The 18,844-nt window shown below is 34.4% G+C and overlaps 1 protein-coding gene across 1 annotated transcript; it reads left to right on the forward strand.

Moving 5' to 3' along the window:
- The first annotated feature begins 1,435 nt into the window (after positions 1 to 1,435).
- Positions 1,436 to 3,781, forward strand: LOC109179602. Its single transcript, XM_019329102.1, has one exon. The coding sequence runs from the start codon at positions 1,436 to 1,438 to the stop codon at positions 3,779 to 3,781; it is 2,346 nt and encodes a 781-aa protein (XP_019184647.1).
- Positions 3,782 to 18,844: the final 15,063 nt, after the last annotated feature.

Genomic DNA, 18,844 nt, shown 5'->3' on the forward strand with positions numbered 1-18,844 from the left:
TGATATTATGGTTTATATATATAAAGATGACAAAATTGTTATATATCTACATAGAAAATATATCTTTCGTATAAATAATTTCTTTAACTGAATTGCTAGATAACGAGTTAATTAGCCCAATTAATACAAGTTCTAAACACTGATATATAAAATCTCTAAAGTTGCAGCGCCGAATGCGTATATCTACACGTTATCTATTAATTGGACAATTATTTACTCAAATTCAAGCATTGATAACATCATAAAACATAATCGGTGCAACTCAATTCTTCAATTATATTATATAATATTTGATGTTATAATTTATACAATTGTATATCGATCTAAATATTTATAAAATATTATAACAAATTCATTCCGTGCAACGCACGGGCGCAAATACTATTAAATCAAAATGAGAATTAAAAAATAGTAAAAAATTGAGGGAAAGGGTAAGATTATATACGGAAGGAAAAAAAAAAGTATTTGATTGGATTATAAAAAGGCTAGTGTAGTCCGACTTAAGTGGGACACAACATACAAATCTTTTCAAAATCTACCCATCTAATAAGAGTTAATAATGTTGACTCTTAACTCGAACAAAAAAAAAAAAATAGTGGTGTAATTGTTTCTTAAAATGAATGGTTCATATTATTTTAATTTTAGTATTTTATCCATGATTTTCATTATTTACCCTCTATTATATTATTGTCTTTCCTTAAATAACTGATACGACACTACCACATCCAGAGGACATGGGAAAAGAGGCCATGCATCCAGACCACATGGGAAAAGAGGCCATGCAGGCAAGAACAGATCATAGAAGAATTGGTATTGACAGGCCGAGAAGAATGCGCAAGTTACTGAGTCGCTATGCGGATTATAGGATGGACTAAGCATCATTAGTGATCCTATAAATAAGCTTAGTTTGTTATTTCCTTTTTCTTATTTAAAGCTATGTAATATTCAGTACTAGCAGACAAGAATTACAGTACTCATCTTTCTTCTTAATTTTCCTAGAGCTTTGTTCTTTGCTCGAAAAAGAACTCTCGATACATTCGCAGGCGAACGTATCAATTTGGTGCTCTCGTTGAGAGACAATCAAAACAAAAAAAAAAAAAAAAACAAACAAAAAAACAACAAAAAAAAAACCCACAGCAGCAAGCTACCATCCATGGCCGATTCTCCCGATACACCATTAACCATGCAGAACCTTAAGCAACTGCTAGACGGAGTAATGACCACCCAAGAGGCCTGGCTGCAAAGTTAGTGGAAAGACCAATTCCAAACTTTCATGGCTTCCATGGAAGCAAAATGGCAAACCAATGAGAAGGCTAAGACGATACAACAGTCAGAGATGGCAACCACAACACCCCCCACCAATCAGCAAGCTCTATTCCAAGCTAATCCTGGCCTCACCATAGCTACGGATGAAGGTTAATCTGAAGGAGCACCCATGGTGCAGAAACACAGTAGTATGAGATTAGACATTCCAAAATTTGGAGGAGCAGATCCGCAGCAATGGATTTTCAACATCCAAGAATATTTTGACTTCCAACAAACCCCCGAACCGCAACGCTTGCAAACTACTGGTTTTTGCTTGGAGGGAGACGCGTCTGAATGGTTCCGTTTGATGAAACGGAACCGCCTAATTTTTGGGTGGCATGATTTCTTGGAAAAGGTTGAACAACGGTTTGGCACTACACACTTTGAGGATCCCTTGGCGGAGTTGGCTAAGCTTACACAAGTCGGGACCGTAGCTGACTTCCAAGCAGCATTTGAGAAATTGCTTAATCGGGTGACCGGAGTAAACGAGACTCAGCTATTTTCCTATGTCATAGGTGGGTTGAAATCCCACATACGCCGTGAATTGCTTATGGTCAGGCCCCGAACGATTTTGGCAGCCTTTGAGATGGCCAAAGCTCATGAAGCTCGTTATAATGAGCTTATGCTAGAGTGTCGTACTGCATACAACGAAAAACCACGTCCTCTGGTGATACATGAAGACAATAGGTGGCAGCCTAGAAGTTCAAATTTTTCACAGCTTTCGATACGGTCGAGTCCTAATTTACAGCCCAATATCTTACCTTCAGGGAAAACTAATGCCAGAGGATTATTGCCAGCACCAATGGCGCATCCCACCCAAGCACTGCCCATACTGAGATACACCTCCGCTGAAATACGTGAAAAGCGTGACAAGGGCCTGTGTTTTCGTTGTGACGAGAAATACACCCCGGGTCACCGTTGCAAGGGGCGGTTCCTCGTGCTTATTGGCGATGAGGATGACGAGCCGTTAGAAGATGAACCTATGGTAGTCAATCAATATCATACTGACGAGGAAGTAATATCTGGTGATGTCTCTGTGCTTAATACAATGACAGGACCTGGCAGCCCCCGGTCCCTACGACTCATCGGCAACATAAAAGGATCCTCATGCATGGTGCTGATTGATAGCAGAAGCACCCACAATTTTATAACTTCGGCTATCGCAGAGAGATTACACCTGCCCACCAAAGCTATCAAGCCATTCCAGGTCTATATTGAGAACGGCGATACATTGGGGTGCCAGCATGTTTGTTCGGCTGTGGAGGTTTGCATGCAGGGGGTTACTTTTGCTATGGATTTACATGTGTTAATAATCGTTGGCCCGGACGTAGTCTTAGGCGTCCAGTGGCTCCAGAGCTTAGGCAGTGTTACACATGATTATTCTAAAATGACTATGGAGTTCCAGATGGGCTCAACAAATGTCAAACTTAAAGGTGACTCTGGCCTACATAATCAACCTATTTCCTTCAACCAGTTACAGGCAATGGTGACCAATGGTGCCATACAGACACTTCATGAGATTCACCACATCAATACTACCGACGTTGCAGAGCCTACTCAAATGCAACCCACTCCTCCAACCTTACCAGAACCTTTTCGGGACTTACTACTCGAATTTTCACTAATTTTTGAGCAACCTAAATCCTTACCTCCTCATAGAGTCTTTGATCACAATATTCATTTATTACCTAATTCTAAACCCGTAAATGTGCGCCCATACCATTACCCTTATTTTCAAAAATCTGAAATTGAGAAGTTAGTTCGGGAAATGTTGGAGCAGGGAATCGTACGTCCAAGCCGGAGTCCTTTTTCTTCACCTATTTTGTTAGTCCAAAAAGAAGATGGCACTTACCGATTTTGTGTGGATTACCGAACACTAAACGCCATTACATTCCGGGAAAAATTTCCGATCTCGACTGCTGATGAGTTATTTGATGAATTGGGAGGTGCAACCATTTTTTCTAAGTTGGATTTGCGAGCAGGATATCGTCAAATCCGTGTTGCAGATGAGGATATCTTTAAAACTGCTTTTCGGACCCATGAAGGGCATTACGAATTTTTGGTTATGTCATTCGGGCTAACAAATGCGCCCTCCACCTTTCAAGCTGCCATGAATACGATCTTAAGGCCATTTTTGCAAAGATATGTGATCGTTTTCTTTGACGACATATTGATCTACAGCTCCTCTATGGAGGAGCATTTAAAGCATGTGCGCGAGGTATTGCTCATCCTACAAACTAATCACTTCTATTTGAAATTCAATAAATGTGATTTTGGACGTCTCTCCATTGAATATCTTGGGCATATCGTCCATAATGGGCAGCTTGAAATGGATCCCAAAAAAATTGATGCGGTTCTCACTTGGCCTCTATCCATGAACACTAAGCAATTACGAGGCTTCCTGGGATTGGCGGGATACTACCGTCGATTTATTAAAGGATTTGCAGAAATAGCAGCACCTCTTACTGATTTTTAAAAAACAACGCTCCTAAATGGGGGGCCCGAGACTGATCGTGCTTTACATAGGCTGAAGGAAGCATTGGCTTCAGCCCATGTTCTTCGCTTACCGAATTTTTCGGAACCCTTTGAGGTTGAAGTTGATGCGTCAGGCACTGGGGTAGGAGCAGTTCTCATGCAACAGGGCCACCCAATTTCTTATTTCAGCAAGAAAATGGAAGGCAAATGGAGAACGACTTCCACATATTTGAAGGAATTACAGGCGCTAACGACTGCCGTCCAGAAATGGAGTCATTACTTGCTAGGGAGTTCCTTTACTATTAAAACAGATCATTTCAGCCTCAAAGAGCTTCTTTCCTAGACGATCCACACTCCAGAGCAGCAAAAATTTATTCACAAGCTAATGGGTTATGATTTTTCGTATTGAATATAAGCCAGGCAAGGCGAACGTTGCAGCAGATGCGTTATCACAACGGCATGAGGTCGCATGTACTATATTGGCGACGAGTTGGCCTGTGCCAGAGTTCTTGAATATTCTATGTCGTGAAAACTTGGAGTTGCAAGATTTACAGGTCCTTCACCAGTGCATGGAGGCAAATAAATTGCCAGTGGAATTCTCACGGCGGAACGGTATATTACTCTACCGGCAACGCTATTATATCAGCACATCCTCCTCTTTAAAAATAATGTTGCTTAGAGAGTTCCATGAGACTAAGATGGCGGGGCATTCTGGTGTGAAACAGACGTTAGTGCGGTTGTCCGCATTATTCTTTTGGCAAAACATGCGACGCGACGCTGAAAATTTTGTTGCCTCTTGTTCCACGTGTCAACAAACCAAATTTTTGACTAGCACTCCCGCAGGGTTACTACAGCCGCTTCCTATTCCTGATGCTGCTTGGGATAAGCTCACTATGGATTTTATTGTTGGACTACCACCCTCGCAAGGTTATACTGTTATTATGGTGGTGGTTGACCGGCTAACGAAGTATGCCCATTTTGGGGTTTTACCTTCCCATTTTACAGCCAGGAAAGCTGCACATTTGTTTGTTGATTTTTTCGTTGTCAAACACCATGGCTTCCCGACCTCAATTATTTCAGATCGTGATCCAGTTTTCACTAGTGCATTTTGGAAGTCTCTATTTGAATTTAGTGGCACGGGTCTCCGGCATAGTACTGCGTATCATCCTCAAACATATGGCCAAACAGAGGTAGTGAATCGGGGCATCGAATAGTATCTCCGTGCGTTTGTGAGTGATAGGCCGACAACATGGGTTTCGTTGATGAGTTGGTCTGAATTCTGTTAACACCAGCTACAACCAAAGCATTATAATGTGTCCATTTCAGGCCCTATATGGTCGACTGCCACCAGTTATTCCACATTATGTTCCAAATGCTACTACTATATGTGTTTTGGATGACCTTTTGAAGGATCGTAATGTGCTCCTATCACAGGATTCACAGCTCAAAGAAAATTTATCTGCCGCTCAACATTGAATGGTGCAAATGGCTAATCGTAAACGACGTGATGTCAAATACGACGTTGGAGCTAATGTTTGGGTGAAACTCCAACCTTTTCGTCAAGTCTCGGTGGTGCGCCATCCGTTTCGCAAACTAAGCGCACGATACTTTGGGCCATTTGAAATTGTGGAACGTGTTGGCCCTGTCGCATATCGTCTACAACTTCCGGCCACGTCCAAAATTCACCCCGTCTTTCATGTTTTCCTGCTCAAACCGTACCGGGGCGATGCAAGTGAATCACCACAACCTACTCTTCCATTGGATTTCATGGGGCATTTGTCGTCTGCTCCAATGACCGTTCTGGCCACTCGTTCTATTTTGCATGAAGGGTTGTTAGAGCGGCAGGCTCTTGTTCATTGGGTTGATTTACCACCAGAGGATGCTATTTGGGTTCCTGTGGATACACTTGCTGAATTTTTTCCGAGCCTTCACCTTGAGGACAAGGTGTTTTCTGAAACGGGGGGTACTGATATGACACTACCACATCCAGAGGACATGGGAAAAGAGGCCATGCATCCAGACCACATGGGAAAAGAGGCCATGCAAGCAAGAACAGATCATAGAGGAATTGGTATTGACAGGCCGAGAAGAATGCGCAAGTTACCGAGTCGCTATGCGGATTATAGGATGGACTAAGCATCACTAGTGATCCTAAAAATAAGCTTAGTTTGTTATTTCCTTTTTCTTATTTAAAGCTATGTATTATTCAGTACTAGCAGACAAGAATTACAGTACTCATCTTTCTTCTTAATCTTCCTGGAGCTTTGTTCTTTGCTCGAAAAAGAAGTCTCGATACATTCGCAGGAGAACGTATCAATAACCCTAGATTTCGATAGTATAAACTTTAGTAACGGAATATTCCGTTAACTATTTATTATTCTTAACTTACTCATTAGTTTCTATAAGAAATGTCTTAGGTCCGAACTCCATCCCAATCAAAATTGGCATAATTGTTAAACATATACTACGAATTTGTTAAAATATACAGAGTATTAAAAAAATAAATACAATATAAAATTTAACATAAACTTTGGTCGAATAATTAGCCCGATTAAATACAAAGCATTCAAAGTTGAGCGTCAATGATTAAAAATCATGAATTTTGAAAATCATTTTCTTGCATTTAAAAAAAAAATTAGGTTAAGGTTTTTTTTTTCTTTTAATTAATACTATTTTGATTATTTAGAACAAAACCCAATATTTCAATTATGTTTTGACATTATTGGAATGATTTAGTCCATTATGATATTAATATTTTTTGTATGTATTTTTATAACGGTACAATTGTAAACTACATTACAAATATTATACTATTATTTTTTTTATCGGACAAAATTGTCTTACATCATTGTCAGGTCTGCGCAACCTAATTACAAAGTTGCTGATCAGATATACAATTACACCTGGACTCTAATACGATAAGACCATTTTCTAAAGAATTGACAATGTTTCATCACACTGGCTCAAATTGAACAAGTTTAGACATCATTCTCAGAATTAAATCAATGTATGGAAACTTCTAAAGAAATTTGTAAGTTAATTTTTACTATATCATTATAACAATATCTATTGTAAACATATATTTCAAATTATTTATAATCATCCTCTATTGACAATTGTCATTGAGAAACTCCCAAAATAATTTGTCTCAACAACGGGAAATTAAAAAAATCAATGACTTCAATGTTGTGGATGAAAAGTATGTACGCCACTTTAATTTAATACTCTTATTAAATTAAATAAATTAGTAGCTACAACAAAAAATAGTACATATGCATTTAATTAATTTAGAATTAGATGTCTATAATGTTTTTATTCAAAAAATAATAAATTTTATTCATTATAAAAAATTAAAAAGAGGGTATAATTTTATTAGTTATGTTATCTTTATTTTCTACCATTCAAATATTCCTTACCCTCAAATTCATTAATTAATTATATTCACTACATTGTCCATTGTCTTCTTTTATATTATATTGCAATTAAATATCAAAGAATATGTTACGTAGTACTTATATATTTATTTACCAAGTATTTTATAGAAATATAATAAATATTAATATTTTGTTCAAAACTTTCACAGGATAATCTATGATACACATCTCGCAACACATGAAACATGTAGGGGAAAAACTATCACTATTAAATATCAATATGCGCTTGTAAGATAAAGAGTTCATAGTACAACTAAGATCTCAGTCATATACACAACAATACCAATTTAAAACTTCCTACATCGTAATCTCATTGCATGATGATGCCCTCTATGCTATGTTGAAATTTTTAGCATAAAATGACATTTTGAGTGATTATTTTGTGGTACAAATATATGTGGGGTCCACTTCCGGTTTGGGTCGGGTCGAAGTGGATTCGGGTTCTTCGTAGAATTTAATATAATGTACGCTCAAAATGGATAATAGGTGAATGAGAAATTGATTCTCAAAGTGGACCTATTTGAGAAAAGTCAAAATTCTTAAGCTAGTTGCTAATTAAAATTAGCAAAATGGTTTTAAGCTTTCGTTGCGTTACAAAACGAGTGTGTGTGTTACTAATTGTCTATGTGTCTTACTAAAAACTATATATGCGTTTTAAAACGAGTGTGTGTGTTACTAATTGACCATGTGCTTTTCAAAACGAGTGTGTGTGTTACTAATTGACTATGTGCTTTACAAAACGAGTGTGTGTGTTACTAATTGACTATGTGTTTTTCAAAACGAGTGTGTGCGTTACTAATTGTCTATGTGCCTAACTAAAAACTATATATGCGTTTTGAAACGAGTGTGTGCGTTACTAATTGACTATATGCCGTACTAAAACACTATGTGTTTTTCAAAACGAGTGTGTGCATTACTAATTGTCTATGTGCCTTACTAAAAACTATATATGGGTTTTAAAATGAGTGTGCGTTACTAATTGACTACGTGACTTACTAAAAAACTATGTGCTTTTCAAAATGAGTATGTGCATTACTAATTGACTATATGCCTTACTAAAAAACTGTGTGCATTACTAATTAATTTGAAATTTTGAATTTCTAACAAAAATTTGTGAAAAACGATGAACAACATTAAATGCTCAATCGTAAGATAAAAATTTCTAGAAGACAAAATTTTAAGACCATGTACTAGGTGCATTACTCAAATAAGTTAAAAGGTTTGATTTTCTTAATCAAGCTTTCTAAATTATATTAAACTTTCAACAACATTGAAGACTCAATTATAGGATAAATATTTCTAGACTAGAAAATTAAACTCCTATGTGTATTACTAAATGACTATGGTGGCTACTAATTAAATTAATTGATGAAAAAGTAATATTTCATTAAGTAATCCATTAATTATTATTGAAAATTTTAATAACTAATACGTTTTGTATTTGTACTTGTATAAAATCTAGTTAAAATTAAAATATTGTATCGAATCTTTATTTATTTTTAAAATGGGCCTATAAAAAACGGAAAAAAATGTTAAGGAACTGTTAGGTGGCATGGAGAGCACTCTCATACGAACGGTCGCCCGGAGAAAACTGAGAACCATCCAGCGCGCGTCGCGTGTCCTTTGATGCATGTAAATGTGTTATATGTGCAAGTAGTTGATGCACCTTTGCAGGTAAAAAGTGCTGGTAAAATTACTTACAAGTGCACTTACTTTCACCTACAATTGCATGTAATTTTGTCTTGTTAAAATTCATTGATCTGAGTTCGTTCTATTTCGCATCGCTTTTGTTCTTGTGGAGGAGTTCAGTGCGTAGTTAGTACCCGTGAAAACTACCCACAAACATTAATGCACCTAGGTGCACCTAGTTATAACGTCAGGTGCACTTAGATCTGTACACGTGACGCGCGCTGGATGATTCTCAGTTCTCTCTTGAGCGAGCAGTTCGCATCTGAACGTGATCCTAGGCAGCATATGTATGCTTTGCATATATACATCAGAACAACTTATAACTTTAACACCAAGGACCTTATATTCTAATGGTACCACGTTGCTTCCTTATGTGGGAGATGATAGGTTCAAGCCTGCATTTGATGTAATAGCGTATTCCCTTCCTATAAATAAAAAATAAAATAAAAAAAATAAAAACTTATAACTTTAACGGTAGTGTAATAATCATCCAAAAAGAAATGAAAATCCCAAGGAAAATATATTTACTTCAATCTACGAAAGGCGTGTCCTATGTACTCCGTATTAGCCAACAACTCATTGATTGGGTCTCCAATTTGGCAATGGGAGAATGCGACACCTCCAACTTGCTTAGCTCATCACATATCAATACTTTACTTCTAAATTTATCATACAAATTATTAGTTATTTTTACCACATTACATTAGCATGATATATTTAGCATGCATAGGAAATCGATGACCTTTGGATATTAAATTAATGAAACGTTCAAACTTTTTACTATAAAGGAAAGGGAATACCCAACCTTAAACCTTCCACATAAGAGAGCAATCGAATATCAATGAACCACAAGTCACTTGGTTGAAACGTTCAAACTTGCTAAAATAACTTTGGATACGAAATTGGCTACCTTTTATGCGTGTCTCTCTTATTATTTAATATATTAAATTTGAGTTAAATTAATGTTTATACTTTCTAAAATAAGCTAAGTTTGCATTCGAAATTGATGAGCTTTAGTTTTATGCTTATCTCTAGTATTTAAAATTAAAATTAAGTTAAAGTTAATACTTTCTAATACAAATTAAAATTATCTATCTCAGAAATAGGGAGAGATAAACATAAGAATGAGTAAGAGAAGAGGTGCTGAGTCAATAGTCTCAGCCTCTCTATTTATAGAGCTTTAACAGCTTACAAAAAATGCTTCTCACCCTTAAAAAAATTCACACAATTACTTATAAACTCCCTCATGTGAAAATTTTTGTTTTGTTAGTTGCATGTTTTTTTTTTTTTAATTATTTTTTATATCAATTCACTGTAAAATGTCACATCAAGGAGTGAGTTTGTGTTAGTGGTAAATGTAGATGGTGTAACAACACTTCAAAAATTATATAAAAATAGATAACTTAATTTATTAATTAAAAATATTATTAAATTAAACTATATTAATAGAAACTACATATATTTGTATTTTACATAATGAGGGTAGAACTAACAATAGAAAAAAATATATGGTTACAATAGATATTGTTATAATGATATAGTAAAAATTAACTTACAAATTTCTTTAGAAGCTTTGATAAAATTATGATGTGCAAAGTTGTTCAATTAGAGCCAGTGAGATATCAACATTGTCAATTCTTTGAAAAATGGTCCTACCGTTTTAGAATTCAAGTGTGTAATTGTATTTATGATCAACAACTTTGTAGTTAGGTCGCACGGGTCAGACAATGATGTAAGAACAATTTTGTTTCGATAAAAAAATAATAGTATAATATTTGTAAAGTAATGTACAATTGTATAATTATAAAAATACATACAAAAAATATTAATATCATAATGACCTAAATCATTCCAATAATGTAAAAGCATAATTGAAATATTATGTTTTGTTCTAAATAATCAAAAGAAGATTAATTAAATGAAAAAAAAAATTAACCTAAATTTGTTTTTTTTTTTAAAGCAAGAAATCAAATAATTTTTGAAGTTCCTGATTTATAATCTTTGATGTCAAGTTTGAATGCTATGTATTTAGTCGGGCTAAGTATTTAACCAAAGTTTATGTTTTGTTCTAAATAATCAAAAGAAGATTAATTAAATGAAAAAAAAAATTAACCTAAATTTGTTTTTTTTTTTAAAAAAAAAAAACAAGAAAATCAAATGATTTTTAAAGTTCCTGATTTGTAATCTTTGATGCTCAACTTTGAGTGCTATGTATTTAGTCGGGCTAAGTATTTAACCAAAAGTTTATTATATATATATATATATATATATATATATATATATATATATATATATATATATATATATATATATATATATATATATATATATATATATATATATATATATATATATATATATATATATATATATATATATATATATATAAATACATTTTGACATATTCGTAGTATATGTTTAACAATTAGGCCAACTCTAATTGCGATGAGGTTCGAACCTAAGATTTTTCTTATATAAATTAATAAGTAAGTTAAGAATGATAAACAGTTAACGGAATATTCCGTTACTAAAGTTTATACTAACGGAATTTAGGGTTATTTAAGGGAAGAAAATGATATAATAGAGGGTAAATAAGAAAAATCATTAAAAAAAAACTAAAATTAAAATAATATGAACCACATAAGGCAAATAACACATAAGGCAAATAACACTTTGGTAATTTCAACTCTAAGTAACAAGCATCAACAAGATAAACAACTTAGAGTGTGCAGCGGAATAGGTAGCGGTAAAGTGTTATGCTTAATAGTACGGTGCTCAAAGAGAGATTCTAAACATGCAACACGTTAGAAACACTTGATATGGTTCAAGGATGATGTACGCAAAGTTTGACTTGCATGCAAACGTGGGAACTATCAAACCCAGACAGATAAAGATATGCGATAAATCGTAATCGGGTTTGTTCACAGTTAGAGTAAGCATGCATAAAATATATGAGCAGTAAGTAAATCGAGAGAGAGATTTATAGTGGTTCAGAGGTGGTGTAATCCTCCTAGTCCACTCTTCTCCTTTCACTTCAAGGAGGAAATTCACTATTCTTCGATCACCTAGATACAATCACTACAAGAAAAATGCACATAGACAACACTAGAAAGACAACAGTTTTTAAGAAAAGTGTTGTCTTTTGTATAAAAGACAACAGTTTGGTCCAAAACCGTTGTCTTTGATGCAACACTTTTGTCAAAGACAACGGTTTTTACTTAACCGTTGTTATAAGTGTGTTGTCTTTGTGCATTTTGTGAAAAGACAACACCACAACGACAACGGTTTTTTAAAACCGTTGTCTATGTGCGTTTTTTTAAAAAAAAAGACAACGGTTTTTTTAACCGTTGTCGTTGGTGTGTTGTCTTTAAGAGCATTAGAATACACAACACTAGAAAGACAACGGTTGTTTAAAACCGTTGTCTTTGTGCGCTCTTTTTTTTTTTTTTTAAAGACAACGGTTTTATTTAACCGTTGTCGTTGGTGTGTTGTCTTTAAGCGCACTAGAATACACAACACTACAATGACAACGGTTTTATATAACCGTTGTCGTTGCGCGTTCTTTATTTGTTTAAGACAATGGTTTTATTTAACCATTGTCTTTGGTATGTTGTCTTTAAGCGTATTTGAATACACAACACTACAAAGACAACGATTATAAAAACCGTTGTCTTTGCGCATCATTATTTAACAGTTGTATAAAACAAAAACAAGGATGTTAATAACAAGAGTTGAACCTTTGACCTCAAACTTAATAAATAAAGTCTAACCAACTAAGCAACATAAACTCTTGTGTTTGAATGTGCAACATTTCGTATATAAATTGGGTTGCTTCTGTGTTGTTTGTGAAAACCAAGAAAACAATTTTAGAAAATAGTTGAAAGATCACCTAGGAAGAATAGAACTTAAGACCTCTAAGATAATAAACTAAGCTAAACCCACTAAGCCAAACCAACACTTATGTATTCAAGTAAACTAGTATACTTGATATAACCAATTTGCTTATGTGTTGTCTTTGAAAACCAAGATAATCATTGTATAAAATAGGTTAAGGATGTCACCACAAAGAATAGAACCTAAGACCTTTAACATAACAAACAAAGCTAAATCCACCAAGCCACACCAACTCTTGTATACTAAATTGTTACACCTTATCTTTTAACTATTATACCCTGAGTGTTAACAAGAATAAAAATGTAATTAAAATTTTTTGTCCAAATATATTGCATAAAAATTTAACAAAGAAAGAATACAATTCAAAAGTTAATTTAATAATTCTATTTTCGTTCATATTTAAATATAAAATTATTCACCAAAATTTCAAAGTCAATTTATTAAAGTTTTATTTTCAATTATATTACAATTAAGACCAATCTATGAATTCAAAAAAAATAAAAATAAAAATATCAAGTATAAAAAACAATAGATTATATCTATAATATTTTTTTTAAAAAAATTGGGCACCCAAAATTGAGACACGTGGAGAATGAATATGAAAGAGTAGTTGATCGATGCCGTACAGTTAGCTATCGCAAATTATGTCGTACAGTGATCAAAGTCCACTAACGGTACCGTTACCGTGTCCACACTACATTGTGGACACGGGTCCATAGCATAACGATTGGTTAGCTATATCCCATTTCTTTTGCCATGATCTCTTTGTAATATAATTGGGCCGCGAGTTGTCGGTAATAAACCTCGGGGTACTAAAAGGCAAATTATGCTGTGCAACCATGTGCACCATGCATGGTACACACTCTTCTATGTTCATAATAGCTGAATTATATATTCATAAATTTTGAATTGAAATTCATATTCATAATGATTGAACTCTGATCTATATTCACAATTACAGAACTTTATGTTCATAATTTGCGTTGTTCATATTCCCAATTATGAATCTATACAATTGTATTTAAATTAGAAATATACTGTATAGAAATTATGAATCTACATTAAAGAAATCTATGAATCTCGTGTTATGTACCTATATACCCGGTATTATTTTAATCGCAAATTATGCCTCGGATCCGTGTCCACAATGTATTGTGGACACGAATCCAAAACGTACGACGTCGTTTTCAGGGAACTTTGATTTTGTCTCGCCGTTAACAGCGTTATTCGTTTGTGGGATTATGAATGTACAATTATGACTTTATGAATGTACAGTTATGGAATTATATATGAATGTACAAATATGGAATTATGAATGTACAGTTATGGAATTATGAACACAGAGCTCTGACATTATGAACTTACAATTATGAACATATAGTGATAAAATTATGAACATAGAGCTATAAAATTGTGAATATATAGAGCTTCGAAAATTATGACTTTACAGTTATTGAATTATGAATGTACAGTTACGGATTATGTATGCTCCTATAATAAGCGGTCTGAATTTTATTTTTTATTTTTTTTAAAAAAGTGAAAGATAACGGTGCCACTAACGGCACCGTTACGGTGTCCACACTGTTGGCTGGACACAGGTCCAGGACATAACAATTGTATTTTAATTGACCAGATCTAACGACCAGGATAATAAAACTAATATTTTCTTACCAAATTTTCCTCTAAAACAAAATTTCCCTCTAAGACAAAATTGGTAACCAAAATTTTCTCTTCCCTCTAAGACATCATTGGCAAGTTTGTGGACGAAATTCAATTTCATTGACTAAGACAAAATTCTGCTTTTAGACATCACCGAACCAACTCCGCTGACCCGCCATTGTCGTCGATCAGTGAGCTTCAATTCCCTCTCCGCGGACCGCCACTCTCGTTAGTTTAGGTTCCTCTCCACAGTCAGAGTGCTCTCCGCCGACCGCTACTAGCCATCTCCGCAGTCAGAGTGGTCGCCGCCCACCGCCGTTCTCCTCAGACGCCGCCGCCGCATCCGACCTCCAACGCCGTCGCCTCGTCCAACCTCTGCCGCCATCGCCGCCTCCATCCTCTGTCGCCGTCGGTCCAACCGCCGCCACCGTGGTTAGCTTTCAAATTCATCCAAAAACTTTAAGGTTAGCTTTCAAATTATCCAAAAATTAATAAGTTGTCAAATTCATCCAAAAATTATCTGATTGTATCAATGTGTGTGTTTATGCTAAACAATTTTGGATTTAAGCTAGGGTTAGGGAATTAGCGTTTGAATTTCTGCAAATTTTCTATGAAGAACAGATATGTAAAACAATTTGTTGGTTGTTGTAAGTAATGGGGGTGGCAACCTATATACATGTATGTGCAAGATTGTACGTAATTTTTTATTATTTATTTTTGTCTAAGGGAATTTAAGCATTACATATCTCCATGAATGCTGTGATTATTTCCAGTGACTTGAATAATTTAAACAGAGATACAGAGAGAAAAAAAATTTCCCTTTTTAGTATACTTTCTTTTATGCATTTTAGTTTTCTTGAGCTCTTAGTTAGGAATTTCACACATTGAACTCTGAAGTCTGAACTGAGCTGTTCTTTGTACTTAAAATTTCTTGAATTTTGTGGGTATATATTACTGAGAAGTGAGAATTTATTAAATGATTTCTTCTGATATATAAGCTATTATTGTATGAACAAGAGGTAAGGTATTCAGAGCTGCAAAAGTCAAAACCCTAGAGGAAATCTTAAATTACTTTGACTGTTTAAACTTTGGACTGTAAAAAATGTGGAATGTTGTAGAGAAAGAGAGAATCTTTTTTCATTGGTATTCTTCTATGCTCTTTTCAAAGCATTGGGTGTCTTTCTCATAAGTTCTTCTTTCTATGTTGAAACCGACTAATTGGCCACCAAGTTTCTCTCAAGATGTGGTACAGCTCATGTGCCTTCTTTTCTAATTATTGGTATATAAAATGCAGTCACAACATTGTTTAATAGGGGTGAGTGGACTCATGGAATCTGGGGCATGCACTTGCAGGGTAGTTCTGTCTTTTTCATAAAGTTAGAGGTTTACATTCTAACACATAAAGTAATTTAAGCTTAATTAATCTTATATATGCAGCACTAACAGCCATAATTTAGAGTAATAATGCTAAGTACAGTACTTGTCAATTGTTGCATTCATAGTTCCTTCATCTTCTTTTTTTTTTTTTTTTTAGAACCTCATAGTTTGGATAAATTAATGCTTTAGGAATGAGCAATTTGTTTAAAGAAAATTATGCATCACACAGGCCTTGATTATCTTTTCGATTCACATTATTTTTTGTGATCATGTTTCAATCTTGTATACATACACGTACCACCAAAAACTGTACTTTCACCTTCCAACCTTCCTAACTACCTCTTTCTTAGGATCCTTTACGTAGAATGCCATCCAAGCCAACTACACATATATATGTATATGTCTTTCCATTATTTTTGCCACATTATATTAATGATTTTGTAGTTGTAGTGTTTATATTATTTGTCTTGTTACTTGAATATTTTTAAGCAAATGGAAAATAGATGGTTTAATGGTCAACTAGGGATGCAACCTGACAATCAGCAGCATGACAATGAGGTATGTGTACACACTTCTCTTGGTTTGTCAAACTTTTTTTTATTTATTTGGCATTTTATTTTGAGAGATAACACTGTATTTCTGTTTGTTTTTCTGTACTTAACAAAATATTAGATAAATACGGAGTATAAAATTATTGTTTGTATGTTTTTTGGTGCTGGTGAAACTGTCTGCACTCTAAAATGTGTCATGCTTGAACTCAACAGATATATTATGGTTAGGCAACCTCATATATTAAACCTTTGCAGTGATCTGTGTATGTTTACGTTGCCTATACAGAGATCTGTTCTAGTTTTTGACTTTACATTGCATTACTCTTTGGCCTGATCTGTTTTTGAGTATTTCTTATTTTCATTTTCTGTTGAGTGTTTTTAGTACATGAAAACACTGCATACTCCCTCCCAACCTGACTTTGTTTCTGCAAGAATAAACTGTTTGCACTGAATTCTATCAATTCTGGAAGGCTAACCATGCAATGTTTCATCAGTGCGGACTGAAAAATATGAAATTCAGTTTTCTGCTAACCATTGTATCTATAATTGTTTCCCCCTCTTTCCTGACTTCTAATTGTTGGTCTAAAATTGAAATAAGGTTCCAACTTGGGATTTTGGAGTGAGATGCAGAAATTCCATTACCCAGTATAATTCCTACTAAATTGCACACAAAACTTGTGTGCATTGGTCCTTTTTTTTTTTTTTTTTTTTTTTGTGGTCTCATTTTGGTATATCAGTGGGCATGAGATTTGACCTGAGCCAAATGTCTAGAAAAGGAAGTTTCGCCAACAATGTTAAAACTCAAAGCTCTGTATTTGGATGCTATTGTTAACAACCTAATAGTTGAGCAAACTTTTACCAGAGGATAATATTTGTTTACAACTTAGCATTAGTTTCAAATTTCAAAATGCCATTTGTGCATGATTTTCTTGATTTCTTGTCCACTTTGCATCTAACTCTTATGGATGAGGAGAACCATATTTGGTAATGCTTTTGTCTCTTTCTTAATTCTTTACAATCTGTTTGTTTCAAGGCATCATCGAGCCAATAAAGTCCGGGATACGAGATGCAAAATTAGGGCTTGGAAAGCAAGATGAAGATGATTATTTTACATAAGAAGAAAACATCCAGCGAAAAAAGCTTGATATTGAGTTTGAGGAGACTGAAGAACTTGCAAAGAAACGGGAGGTATGGATTTACATCTTTAAGGGTAACTATGTTGCATGGTAGAAAATCCGAGTTTGATACTTTACTTTTTCTGATACATACATCTAATAACAGAAGGGAGCACATAGTATTTTCTATAATGTATTGGTCACTTGGTATTTCTCATGAGTGCTCAATTTTCTCTCCACCAACAGCTACAAGAACAATTTTGAACATTTGGAACTCCTTAAGCTTTTGGCAGATTGTTTTGAAGGCAACTGATTTTGGCCTCTCTGTGTTCATTGAGCAAGGTAAATTGCTCTCAATGATTATTGTTTGTTATTTCTTATAATAATATTTTGCATGTTTTTTAAGTATCTGTTAATTTTGTTGTTGTTGTCATGGTCTTGTCAAAAATCATATATTTATTTTACAAATTTATTATATCTATACTAATTTATTTACTCACTATTTACATGTAGTTCCAACAAGTTGATTATGACAAAGCGGTTATTGATCTGGTGCGTTCAGAATGGGCTGATATTCTATCAAGTTATATAGAGTAGGTATGATTTGACGTTGTGATCATTTAGACTTGGTGTGTGGATCGGAATTGTTTTTTGTAGTATTATGACTTGGATGATGATTTGATTAGAATTGGTCATGTTCAGTATTTTGACTTGTTATTATGAACCTTGCTTAGCTTGTGCAATGTAACTGCACTTGGCCATGGTGAATGGATAAATGCTTCTATATTTTTTATATGATTAAAATTTAAGCAGGTTAAAAACGAGTTGAGACAACGGTTAAACGTTGTCTATTTTACAATAGACAACAGTTTGAAACTGTTGTCTTTTCTACAAAAGACAACAGTTTATGGGTGCGACTTTTAACAACAGCGATTTCAACAACACACAATAGACAACATTTTATAACTGTTGTCTTTTAAAGAAAAAGACAACAGTTAAAAACCGTTGTCTATGTGCATCACTTTTAACAACACCAGTTTCAACAACATTGAATTAACAACGGGTCAAAAACCGTTGTCTTTGAAGGAAAAGACAACGGTTTAAAATCGTTGTCTATGTTCGTGACTTTTAACAACACCGGTTTCAACAACACTTAATAGACAACGGTTAAAAAACCGTTGTCGTTTCTAGAAAAGACAACGGTTATTAACCGTTGTCTATGTGCGTGACATACAACAACACCGGTTTCAACAACACTTAATAGACAACGGTTAAAAAACCGTTGTCGTTTCTAGAAAAGACAACGGTTATTAACCGTTGTCTATGTGCGTGACATACAACAACA

Source organism: Ipomoea nil, unplaced genomic scaffold (assembly GCF_001879475.1).
Source record: "Ipomoea nil cultivar Tokyo-kokei standard unplaced genomic scaffold, Asagao_1.1 scaffold0937, whole genome shotgun sequence".
NCBI classification, from domain to species: Eukaryota; Viridiplantae; Streptophyta; class Magnoliopsida; order Solanales; family Convolvulaceae; genus Ipomoea; species Ipomoea nil.

Excerpts from the sequence above, each read along its gene's own strand:
- LOC109179602 (XM_019329102.1), top strand. The coding sequence starts at position 1,436 with ATGGTGCAGAAACACAGTAGTATGAGATTAGACATTCCAAAATTTGGA.